Source organism: Falco punctatus, assembly GCF_963210335.1.
Source record: "Falco punctatus genome assembly, chromosome: 1".
Lineage (NCBI taxonomy): Eukaryota > Metazoa > Chordata > Aves > Falconiformes > Falconidae > Falco > Falco punctatus.
Genome location: NC_137580.1, coordinates 123,736,819 through 123,749,678, shown reverse-complemented (window position 1 = coordinate 123,749,678; position 12,860 = coordinate 123,736,819). Strand labels below are relative to the sequence as shown.

The 12,860-nt window shown below is 37.0% G+C and overlaps 1 protein-coding gene across 4 annotated transcripts in view; it reads right to left on the bottom strand.

The window, feature by feature from the left end:
- Nucleotides 1-12,860, bottom strand: part of HELZ (helicase with zinc finger) — a 98,275-nt gene that overhangs the window by 67,210 nt on the left and 18,205 nt on the right. For 3 of the 4 annotated variants that reach the window (XM_080389068.1, XM_080389069.1, XM_080389070.1), the window contains exons 2-4: nt 6,564-6,791; nt 4,732-4,768; nt 1,234-1,358 (exon numbers count right to left, since the gene is read on the bottom strand). In XM_080389068.1, coding sequence (XP_080245194.1) covers nt 1,234-1,358; nt 4,732-4,768; nt 6,564-6,773 — 372 coding nt within the window. In that variant the 5' untranslated portion in view covers nt 6,774-6,791. The remainder of the gene's footprint in view (nt 1-1,233; nt 1,359-4,731; nt 4,769-6,563; nt 6,792-12,860) is intronic. The other variant, XM_080389071.1, reaches the window with a different exon arrangement.

Sequence of the window (12,860 nt, the reverse complement as noted above, 5' to 3'; positions counted from 1 at the left end):
TAAATCAGTTGCTGATTTTTATTCCTACTGAAAACAACTGTGTCTAATAACCTAAAGCTTGTAAAAATCTCTCAAACTCTGCTTTGGTACAACACTCTGGAATTATATATGAAGGCACCTCTATTTGCACAACAATAGCTCAGACTAAGGGCACTGTACGTTTCCTGCGATAAGGAGCTTTTGACTATTTTACTAATTTTTCCTAAAGGCAAGTTTCCTTCAACCTCACCAGGAATTTTTCAATGAAAAATGTTTTTGTTAGAAAACACCAGCCAGACAAAGAAAAAAACCTTTTCTTTACATAAAAATAACCAATGGCAGGGGGGGAGGGAATTCAGGATATATACCAGACAAACAAACAGAACTCCCTACTAAAAACAACCTACTGATTAAGTTAAGCACCAAGACATAGGAGACATTATCCAATTTCAAGGTAACTCTCCTACGACAGTTTCTGATGTCACTTACAAGTTCCTCATGGTCTGACCAGAACTTTTTCTCTGTGCTATGACCATGTCTCTGGATTTAGCATCACCAGCAGTTCACGGTGATGAACTGTGTGCTGTTTATTCTAGACTACTGAAATAAAAAGGAAACTATCCTTTGGAGACTTACATATGTCCCTAATCTTCCCCATATGAGTAGTCACATAAGAGCCAAAACAGTTACTTACATGTATGGAGTTAAAAGCATCTTTAAAAGTTTTGACAGGTCAAGGGTAAAAATAGCAGCTTTGAACTCAAATCTTTATCTTTGTCTTGAAATGTAAAGCTTTTTTTTTTTTTTTCTGAAAAGCTTTTCATGCTGTCTTACAACTTATCATGGGCCAGTTATTTAAAAGTCCTATCAATAATTTTTCTCCTTTAATGGCTAAACCTCCTGAAGTACATACAAAATGGTATCAGGTGCAATTTCAATGTAAATCTCAAGCTTTTGCTTACTTTATTTTTTCCTAGCCAATCACACAAGTATGGAAATTATTTTGCATTCCCTGAGGATTCAGAGCCAACAACAAAAAAACTTTGCACAATCATAACAACTCTGAAACACTGGTAAGGCAACAACCTAGGTATCCTGATAACGTATACTTATCTTTGTCTTTTTCATACAAATAATTTTTGTTGTAACCTGCCAGTCAAACATATGTTCAGAAGTTTGTTATTAAACACATTTTTTAAAAAGGAAATACAAAACTACTTTTTATATTATGCAGACTGCAGCAAAGCCACTTACCAGTGATTCACCCATCAGTGATTTGGAAAGAACATTAGACACAATTTGCAGCTTCCCTTTAAGATGCATGCAGCAGAGCACTGCACGGAAAGATCCATCTCCCTTGGCCAGCCCCTCTCCCAGCACTGCAACACAAATCAGCAACTATTAGCTTCATCACAGCATACATTTAAATAAGCTATATACAGTTTTCCTTCACCTTTAACATGAAAATAAAGTCTGAAACCTGGGTTGAATCCATGGCTTCTTGGAAAGACAAGTCTTGGATGTAAAGGAAGTATTACTTGTTCTTGTCTAACACTAACTTGAAACTTGTCTCCCACCATCTAAAAAATGCTGTACATGAGCTCAAAAAAGGTTTGTGATGTTTACATGCTAAAATAGACAAATACGGGAATGGTAAATTCAAATATCTGACACAGACACAAAGGACCTCCTCTTCACAGAAAGGATAAAAAAAAATAGCAACCAACAACCTCGCAGTAACACAAACATGCTCAGGAAGATCCATTCATGCTCACAAAAAGCATGCCCTGTCGTTTCCAAATATAGCTAACCTCCTCACGGTCAATTCCTGCTACTTTAAAAGGGCTTTTATTCACTTAGGCTGTAAAGTGCAGGATATAGGAACAATTGTTTTGAGTCCAGAAATTTACAGGCTCCATGTAACAGAAACCTTTCCTAATGCTTTCTAGCACTGGATCAGATAGCTAGCCAAACAGACACTTTCATTGACACTTCCAATAGTGAAAGGACTTATTTCACAATATAGACGTGCTTCAGACAAGCAGGAGTAACACTTAATCATATATATTACCTGTCCAGAAAACGAAATGCCAGAGTGACTAAAAAGCTAGTAAGCTAAGCATATGAGTTGAAGAGAAGGCTGGACAGTTGTTTAAAATTACAAAATTTTAATATATATTACTGTTATTGCAGGCAACATCAACATCTGTGTTTATACTGCTACTCACGCAGATGCAAACAGCTCCTGTTAGTACTAACAGGAATTTTACATTGATCACAGCTTCAGGATTACATTTTAAAATAACAAATCAAAACTCCTCACTCAACAGACATTCACATGATTAACAGAAATTGCATTAAAGACTGAAGCAAAAAAAAAAACAGTCCCACAGAACATTTACATAAAAAACCCTAGGATCTCTTCCATAAAAAAACCTAGACATCTCTTCAAAACCAAAAGGTAACTAAATCCTCTTTATAAAGTGCCTCAAAGATTAGTCTGAATTCACCACTCCGATGATACTGACCGCATTTCCAAAAATAGAGCTTTACTTCCCAAACCAGAAGCAGCAGCACCAGAAATAGCTTTAACATGTCTGACAGTTTGCTATTTTAACCTCAAAGATTAGATGTCCAATTATGACATTTTATATTATTAACTGTATAGTATCACCAAACTAAAACATACAGTTGCACATAAAAGTTTCAACACATTAACCAGTACCTTTTGGTAAAGGTTTGTGGAAACATTTAAGAGATTGTAAGTTATCATCATTCCTTGTAACAGTGCAAGCAGCATACTATAAAGAACATCTATTTTTCCAGCTACTTCAAAATGTACTTATCATTCAGGTTAAAATAAAACACTGTCACAGGTATGCAACATGTCAAGTCTTGTAAAAAGACAGAACAGCAGCTTGAATAAAACTTTTGCCTATTAAAAAAAAAATTGTATCAAGGAAGTGTGAGTATCAGGTAGTCCACACCAGGGTTGTTTCTTCCCAAGGATATTTCAAACCCAAAACCTTTCAGGATCATAAACTGTCAGATGCTGGGCTACTGTTGATAACAGCACATCATAGGCAACCACAACCAAATAGTTCATTCATATATTCAAAAAAATTGGTGGGTGGGTATATACAAATATATACACACACACACAACATTTTATATACAGACACACTTAAATATGGCAGTAATAAGGTGAAAAATTATCTGGAAATAACATTTGCAGAACATGATGGCACGAAATAAGAAAATTAACGTTAAATTGGATGCTATTTCCTTGTTACTAATATACATTTGAAAGCTGTTTTCTCTACTTAATTAAAAAAAAAAAGTAGAGATCAGCGCTTCTATTCCACCCACTTCTATGCCCATCCAGCAAGAGAAGAAAAACAGTTAACATGACCATTTCTTTGAGATACTTGTAACTGACACATATGCCAATAAAAGTTTTGAAGATGAACGTCACCCATCTAACCCTATGACGAACCCATCAGATGTCATCAATGAGAATATTATTCATTAAACTGCATTCTCCCTCCTACCTCCTTTAACCATCATTCATCTTTCCGTATGTGTCTCTCTTCCTTTTATTTGCCATCATGAAAGACAACTGTAAGGTTAGTCAGAATATTACACCCTTGGCATGTAGCAACAGTTAAAAGAAGCAGCTTTAAAAAAAAATCCAGAGTATTTTAAGAATGGTACTGATTAAGCCATGTTCAGCCTTTTCAAATTTGTTAAACCTTAATTTTACACCTACAGAAAGCAAGTTTACTTTTCTTAGTTATGTTTTATGGACCTTCACAAGCAGGCTGCACAGCCCCACAAGTGCCCCAGACTATGACTTGAGTATCAGTGAAGACAGATGCATTTAAAACAAAAAACCAAGCAAAGAAAAAAAAAAAAAAAAAAAAAAAAAACAACAACTAGGAAACCCCACACAAAACCAGAAAGGAACAATTTAAAGGTTATCATCGCTAGCACAGGAATGCCAGAATAGTGTATCACACAGTCTGTGTAACAAAACTGTGGTTTGAGGAAACCTCCTTTCAAATTCAAGAGTAGTTAAGGTACTAAAAACTGAAAGGTGGGATCTACCCACCTTTTCTTTCCAAATTTAACTGATAAACTCTGTTCCAACACTTACCAAACGCAGCAGAGTTCTCAGTGAGTTTTGAATCACTTGCATTATACATGAACAACAGAACATTAGGAAGGATGGTTAATTCCTTTAAAAATACCCTGACTGAACAAGGCAGTGAAACATGAAAGGCTCAACTTCAATGTGACATATGCACATTTGGAAGCTTTAACAAATAGGAATATATGTAAGTACACCATCTTGACGGTCTCTGAATCAAGTCCCAAAATGCAAACCAAAATATCCTCCCTGTCCCTAGGAAGAAAGACAGAACTATCAGCTGTCTTTATCTTCACAAGAATCCTAACGCTATCAATTCATCCTACATTTGTATACTGAAATATCTATTAGGCAAATAGCACCACTGTGCCGAAGACATGCATTTGAGTTCTGGTACTTGAGTGTGAGTTACAAAATAGTGAGAGCTCTCAAAACAGAAAAAGTAGAAAAAGTATTATCAAGTAGATACATAGTTTTAACCAGGAAAAAAAAAAAAAAAAACCACATTGTTAGCAAACTAACAAATCTGGGCATCAGTTTTAAAAATTCAGACAACTGACTGCAATTTATAACACTATAATAAAAAAAAGAAATAAGCATACCATGCCTACAGTCTTCATCTGCTTGCCCATACTTTTTCTGAAAGGTAAAACATGAAAAGTTTAAAAATAGCATTATTCCAGTTAGCATAAACAACTACATGCTTGAGTTACAAGTCTCTTAAAACTTTTCAGAATCCGTTACATCTCATCTTTTCCTGGGTGGAAAATGTAAAAAACACCAGTCACATGTCAAATATAATATTATTGATTCTTAGAATGCTGACTTTTTCTCAAATTCTCAGCAAACTGACATTTTAAAAGAGGAAAATGAATGGGCAAAGGTGTATGTTTTATATGTGTTTGTATGTGGCTCACAACATCTCGGAAAAAATACAAAAACATAACTTCCTATTCTAGCCACTGTAATTTTTTTTACACTTGCACTAACATGGTACTGTTGAAATTTGTAAGGTATGTATTTTATCTTGCACTGTCTTAACACTGGTGACGTTAAAAATCACTTTTTTTAGCAAAACAAGGAGGACAATTTGGATTTTTTTTCCTTTACTTTTTTAAAAAATTATAAACCTTCAAGTATCTATGTAATTCAAGCCTTTAATAGGAAGGTTTTGATTACAAGTATTTTTCCAGAGCCCCTGAAGACTTACTGCAATAATTTACTATGATGAATATCCAGAGAGGTGTCTCACAGGATTTGCAATAGCATCAATGTCAGGAACATATTAAATACTGCTAAGCACCTCTCTGCATATTGGCCTATGTAAATAATTTTGAGGAGTCAGGTCTGTAACAAAACAACTTCCATTAAACTAAAAAAACAAAACAACTTCAGTTATTTCTGAATCTCTTCCCCTGAAGAGCCATAAGATAGTCACCTCTTAATTTAAGAAGTTTCCCAATTCTTGTTTTGCACACAGAGTAGTCCAATTCAGCTCCCTATTTAAAGAATGCTTAAAAATGCTCCCTAATTCCTATCTTAAAGCTGTCCAGCAAGGTCTTACAACTTGGCCAAACTTTTTCCACTTGAGATGAAATTGTTCATACCCAATACATGAAGATTTGGGGTGGACAAGACCCCTGTATATCTGTTAATAACATTTCCAGAAATACAGAAAAATGGAGGTTCATTAAGCAGATTATAGGTTTATTGTTAAGCATTGTAATGTCCTTTCCTTTAAGGAACTGCACATCTGTGATGCTTTAAAGGAAGGACACAAATTTGCAATGGGATCACCTATAATTCAGGGTTATGCCTCTTTGTTGCATTTACAAACCTTTACCAAGACCCCAGTTTTCACATTTCCATTAAAAATCTGCCAGAGTCGTAAAGTTACATCTTTCACCAGATATGCTCTAGCTTAGCAGTGAAGAACTAGTATATGATCAAGTATTAAAAGATTAATGTTAGGCCTATGCTAACGGAGCTAAATCAGGTAAGAACCAGCTACCTGAATTCTGCTATTTCATAACATTGGTTTTTTAAATATTTAGATTTGCTAGCTTAATTTCAAGCTTTTTAAAGGTCAGGTAATTTGGTATGTAATTCAGCATAACTGTACAAACCTAATACCCTAAAACCAGACAGTTTGCCTTCCTGGAATTTTTTATTATTTTTTTTAAGTATTTTTCTTCATTCTTTTAGAGCACTGTGATTCAGACCCAAACTACTTAAGAGGTCCCAATCCTGAAAAATAAACAGATCAGAGAAAACTACAAGACAGAAGCCTCATACATGCTTTAGCAAGAGAGATGCTGTGGCAAAGCAACATGCCAATCACAGGAAAACGCTGAAACTTATTCAAAACTTGATGGTACAAGATACTTGATTGTGCTTTCCAGTTCACTAGGTACTATTAAAGAGTCACACTCACAAGTTGTAAAAAGGAAGCAATTCTATACAGAAGAGTCTCGATTTTGATGCGGTCGATTTCTGCCTGGCATGCCTCCGGGAGGTGAGCTGGGGGGTACTGGCTGAGGGAAAGGAGAGCCTCTGTGCAATGCTTCACTGCCACTTCATAATCCTGCTGCTTAAGAGATTCACATGCTTGTTCACATGACTTCTCTGGTCTTCTGTCTGCCATGACTCAGGGACAGAAATCCTAGAGTGGGGGCAGAGGGGATGATAAAATGTTGGTTAGCTGCATAATGGCAGTGACAATTTGCCAACCAACTTCCATTCCCATCTCAAGGTGCAGTACCACATCCCCTTCCTTCTGTGCCATCTGCGTTTCCTATCCCAAGCTTTCTCACCAACTAACCTCTTCCCAGTCTTTTCTCCAGCGCTCCCAGCTCTGTTTCGATTCTAATTCAAGAAGGTATTTAAGCCTGTGACTGATTTTAAGAATATAAGTAGCGCTTTCAAATTTTAAAGTCAGCATGGATTTAGGCACTTGGCTACATAGAGGCTTTCGGGTCTTTGCTGGCAACATGATCTTTGCTTTGGAAGTAACACAACTCATCCACCAACTGCCCCTTCTCCAAGCCTGCAGCCATTCACTCCAAGACACCTTTCCCTTCAAAACACTTCTCACCTACGCTCAGGGGACAGAGTCGCTCGCTCTGGCTGGGTGAAGCACAACAGGGAAGGACAAAGATGTACGAGAAAGAAGTGGAGGTCAACAGCAAACCACTTGTCTCTTCCTCCAGCTGGGCTACTTCCATTCATGCCTCAGAAAGTCTAGATACCCCTGCACACCAACACCTTTGTGCAGAATTTCTTAAATAATTTTAAAGCAAATATTGGGGAGGGTTGAAACAGTCGTGATAAAAATCTGTATGCAAGACAGACAACATTATCTGCCAGTAAACTGAGACAAACGGTTATCCACTATCTACACCACCCGCAGAAAAGCAAAGCACTTCTGTAATCTGACTACATTATCCTTTGACGTAATATTTAAATATATGATACATATCCCTAGAGACACTGTACTTTAAAGCAGACTTGACACTGACAAAAATGTGTTCTGATAACTGAAAGAAGGAAAAATGTAATTCTCATTTTCATTTTTAGCAAACAGCACACTATCAATATTTATGACTATATATCAACTATTACAATTGTTTCAAATAACTATCTGTAGCCCATTTTAAAAATTCACTGCTAAAAAACTTCCTTTATGCTTGATCTTTTTAACCAAACTAAGGTAATGTACCTTCAAGAAGTTAATTGAAGGTCAAATAAATGTATTTTCTTTGTATGAAAAATAATTTGCTAACCCGCTTCTCTCATTAACACCCGTGTAAGCAAATACACGGTAGAAATGTAAACCATACTTTCCATATGTTATGCGACACAGTGCTCTATGTGTTCCCTTCCATTCTTAAAATTTGATTTTCAATATTGATATAGAAACATAAAGGAAGATTGATTTTTCAAGACAATTTTGACTTAAGCCACCTTCTCTTTTACAACATTCATATAAAAAAATCTTATGTAAAAAATGTATCTTCCCAAAAATGAAGGAACACAAGTATCAGTATTTTGCAGTTATCCTGATACAAATCTGTGACATATGTCTCTTTCTGTGATACTTAAGAATGACCTTGCAAAATATTACCCGATTCATGCAGGTAATTTCTTTTTCTATTAAAAATAAGTCCCCATTTTCAATCAGAACAGGAACAGGCAAGTAGGTTATGCATTTCCATACATAGGAGTAAATTCATTCATGGAATAATTCCATTAAAGACACTCAGCTGGATCACTTAAGCACATATTTTCAATCATATAAATGTCAGGTATTCTTAAGCTGTTTATGCAAGGATCCTTTCTAGATATAACTAAAAATTACACTCATTTCCATCTCACTAACATTTTAGGCCATGGTCCATTTTACAAATCTAGGATCTGCTTCAATAGTTAATTTTTCTCATGTACACTCTGTTTTCCCCTAAGGGACTGAAAAGAGGATTTCATGAACTCTGCTGTGCTGCCGGTTTCCTCACTTCCTGGCTGACATACAACCAAAATTCCTTTGACCAAAAGTCTGATCAAAGCTTCTGTGTTTATTCCCAAAACTGATTATACACAGATCCCATCCTAACTGACCTGACCAGCATAACTGACAGGCGTCGGAAAACTGGGTTATCGAACCCTTCTCCAACATGGCACCACGTAAAAGAAAAACATGTTACTTATCTGTTATCTTATGCTGGTTTGATACATATTGACCTTGGCTGTTTCAGGAGAAGCTGGATTTTCCATGCCCAGCAGTGGCCTATGGTACTGCAAAGGCCACACAATTTCTTTGGTCGACTTGAAAACTGAAGAGGGCAATTCAGAGGACATAACTGACCCTAAGCAAAAACCTGTGGATTAAGTGGAGCCAAGAGATGTCAGGACCAGGCTGTTTGGCTACCCGGCTAAACTGAGTCATACTATCAGCATTTCACAATGTAATTAAAAAAAAACCACTGAAGTCACAGTGCATGGGACAATGATAGATAAGGAGCTGCTGCAGTGTAATTTGTTTTTAAAACAATCTAATTGTAACATAGACAACTAGTATGTGGATGACATACAGAAAATTACACACTCAGGCTCTCAGATTTAATTTCAATTCCATTTATACCCGTAAGTGCAGACACAAACATGCACGTTTATTGGGTATTTGCACCATCTACTTCAGATTCCAATCCAGATCCTCTCAACTGTTCCTTGGAGGCACCTGGCTCTTCCTGCTGACTCTTTAAAAACCCATGCTCCTAGTTTTGGTCCCCTGAGCTGTGCCCAAATTAGCAACTGAGACTAGACTATGTGGGTTACAACCATGCTTTCTTAAAATCCAGTCTACTGTAGTACCTGACCTACCCGTGTGTAAAATTATTTCAGAACAGTTTAACAGCCAAGGAAAGGAGACACTTGTCAAAAGAAATTTATTTTGAGTTCTATAAATGTATATTTTTAAAAAATTTCATGTGTAAAACTGGAATTTCTACATTCACTCCATGAGTATAAATTATTGCAGATTAGAATTGAAAACTTAAGTGTCACAAGGTCAGTGTAATGTTGCCAATTCTGTTTGCAAAACTGAGCAAACTGCATATGCACTTCACTTCTTCTGTCTGTAAAACCGAAATTAAAATACTAAGCATGTAACAGAACAAATGTCAGGATTATTCATTTTCTCAAAATGACCTGGAGAGCTGCATGCCGAAAGAGTTCCAAATTCAAATCTGAGTAACAATTTATTCTAACGGCAAAGTTTAATACGTCTTCAAAATTTTGAAGAAACAATACACAGGCATTGAAGTTACACATCTGAAATAGGTGGGCGGACATAAGAAATAGAGGCACAATGTCATATCAACAGAACTTTTATTATCAGCATTTATAAAGCATTTCTTAGCTTTGAATCGTCTCACAGCAGCACCGCTGCCTACAGAAAGGCTCCCGATGTATGCACTCAAGTAAACCATTTAAACACAGTGCCTGTGAATCCCACCTGATACGACAGTAAACATCATGGTGACTAGAGCACAGGCAGAAGTTTACACAACTCTTCCTCGCTGGCTAATCCAGAAATCTAACCCTGGCATTACTGTTTGTACCTCCAAAAAACTCCTGCCTTTTAAGCAGAAGAAAACGTACTGATCTTACATTTCTTTGAAGGTCAAGTGGTGCTCAGCTTAGCTTCCTCAAAATAATATTTAAAAGACCTGGTTAGTTCCAACTGGTATAACTTAAACTGGGTATTTTTTTTTCAATGAACTGTGAGGGACTTTTTTTTCCTCCCCTACAACTAATGATTTTCAGGCTCAATATTCCTAATGAGTATTTCGCCTTCTTTCCAAAGGGATTCTATAAACAAACGTGAAAAGAGTAATCTCCAAATAAAACTGTGTATTTCCCCTCCAGAACTGCAGAGGGGGTTGGGAAAGGCAGAAGGGACAGCTTGAGGAGGAAAAGCGATAAACAATGTGATCTACACAGTCATTTATTTTCAAGCAAACACTACGCCTGCTTGGTGCACAGGAGGCTTTGGAAGAACTACTCCACAGTCTGATGAGCCAACTTCAAGCTAAAAATCAGTGTAGGAGGAGAACACCATGAACTAAAATTTTAGTGTTTCAAAGCAGTTTAACTCATGACTGTGCACTTTCATGCTTCACAGCTTACCAATGTATTTTATGGAATCAAAGGGTCCATACATTAAGATAATGATAAGTTAAAGTATGCGACAGTTCCTAAAAATTTTCAAACAGATGCTTTTTCAATTCACTGTAAAGCATCTAGCCAGATAACTCTCGTGTACTTCATAAACAAACAGATTAGAGGGCACAATGCTGTTCCTATTAATGTTCTTGGCAAAATTCCCAATGTCTGCCAAGACAGAAGGATCAGATCGGAGGTCTCGCATGCCAAGCTGACAAACAGTAGACAAGTCAGTAAATATTTACATATTTTAACCAGGCATTAACATCTCTTGTAAAGATTTATGCTAAAGCAATGATGTTCAACTTGCAGTCCTACAGTGAGACTGGTAGGAATTTACTGTCAATTGAATATACTTCAAGAGCCACATCCTGGGATTTGCAAACCGAAGCCAATGAATGAGACCCATTGCCATGGGGAACATGCAGGGGAAGAGCCTCTCCAGCTGCCTCCCATTATAACCCATAACCCTTCAAACAGTTCTGCTGAGAGAAATAAGCACCCAAATATTCCTTGCCAAAGCTGTTCAGCTGTGTCCTCCTGTTAGCAGCCCGCTGTATTGCGGGAAAGGAGCGGGTAGGAAGGGTTTGCTCTTCCATTCCCTACCGCGGTCAAGCTGGCACAGGCTCAGAGAAAGCAGGGCAGGAATTCAACTCGTTCTGCCCCTCTCTAAGGAAACACGTGTGGTGACCGTGCTGCGTTCCCGAACCCTTGGTGATTTTCCAGCCCTTCTCACAAATTGGAAAAGCTGGCCACCAACCTGGACAGAAGTTTTAAACATGTTCAGGTAGGAAGTCAAGAAGAGACAGCTGTTTTATCGCAACTTCCCAGCAATTCCTTTTAAGAGGCAAGAAGAAATCTACTAGGTTTATTTTTGAGGCTGGTTGCTCTGTCCTTCCCCAGTAACTTTTGAACTTCAAGTCAATTAGAACTGAATTTCACAGAAGTCAAATGGGTCTCAGAGATGCTGCAAAGTTTTATAAAAAATGTGTAACAAGACAGATAACAAAACCCAGACTTCTAAGTCCACCCAGGAAAAGGGTAAGTTATAATTCAGCCTCTTATTGATACCAAGACATCAGTTACCCCACCAATTACTGCCACATGCTGCCATCTACCCAGCGAGAAAGACAGCACTGTACCAAAATATCACTCATCAATTTATTTTTCTTGCCCATAATGATAAAAGCCATAAACTGCATTCATTTGCTCAAGGATCCATCCAGTACTTTCCAGGTTTCAGTAAAGCAGAGTTCCCAAACTTTTTAGTCTATAGACACCAGCAGTACACATCGCATGGCTTTCTGAAGTTTGTTACTGGTAAAATTGAGATGTAAGCTATTCACATACGATGGCCTCAGAAATTTGCTGTTTCCATAATACAGAAAATTAGCATTTAGGGAGTCAGAAAGTTGGTACAGACATAATCCCTGTGACTGAAGAGTCTTCTAGCTCCCTCTCGCTCAAAATTATCAGGAAAAGACCGAAAAGACACTTTAATTTACACAGGTATGGAGAGATCTGGGTTCATTTAATAATCTGCATTAATTACCATACCTTCAGTACACCACACAGTAAAATTTTAGCTACTGTGAAAATGCCAATGTTATAGTTTAAAATGATGGGTCACTGAAATTCAACTATCAAGACAGCAAATAAAACTGTGTTTGTCCATCCACATACTAAAATAGGGAATAATACATCTATCTAATGTTAAATCATATTATACAGTTCCTCTGCCATCTCTAGTGATCCCATCTTAAGGCACGCTTGCACACCCAGATGTTAAGTGATTGTTTTTGTAGTACTCCACAACACCACTCACATACCTTTAGAATAGCAAAATAAAATTAAATATTTATTTTATCACTATAGGTGAGGAAAATAAACTTATCTTCACCTTAAGACAAAAAAACATTTTATTCAAGCCTCTAGGAAGGAATAAAACACAGCTGCACAAAATACAGAAGTCACTTTCAGACATACACAGGAAAAATACACTTTCCTAGTG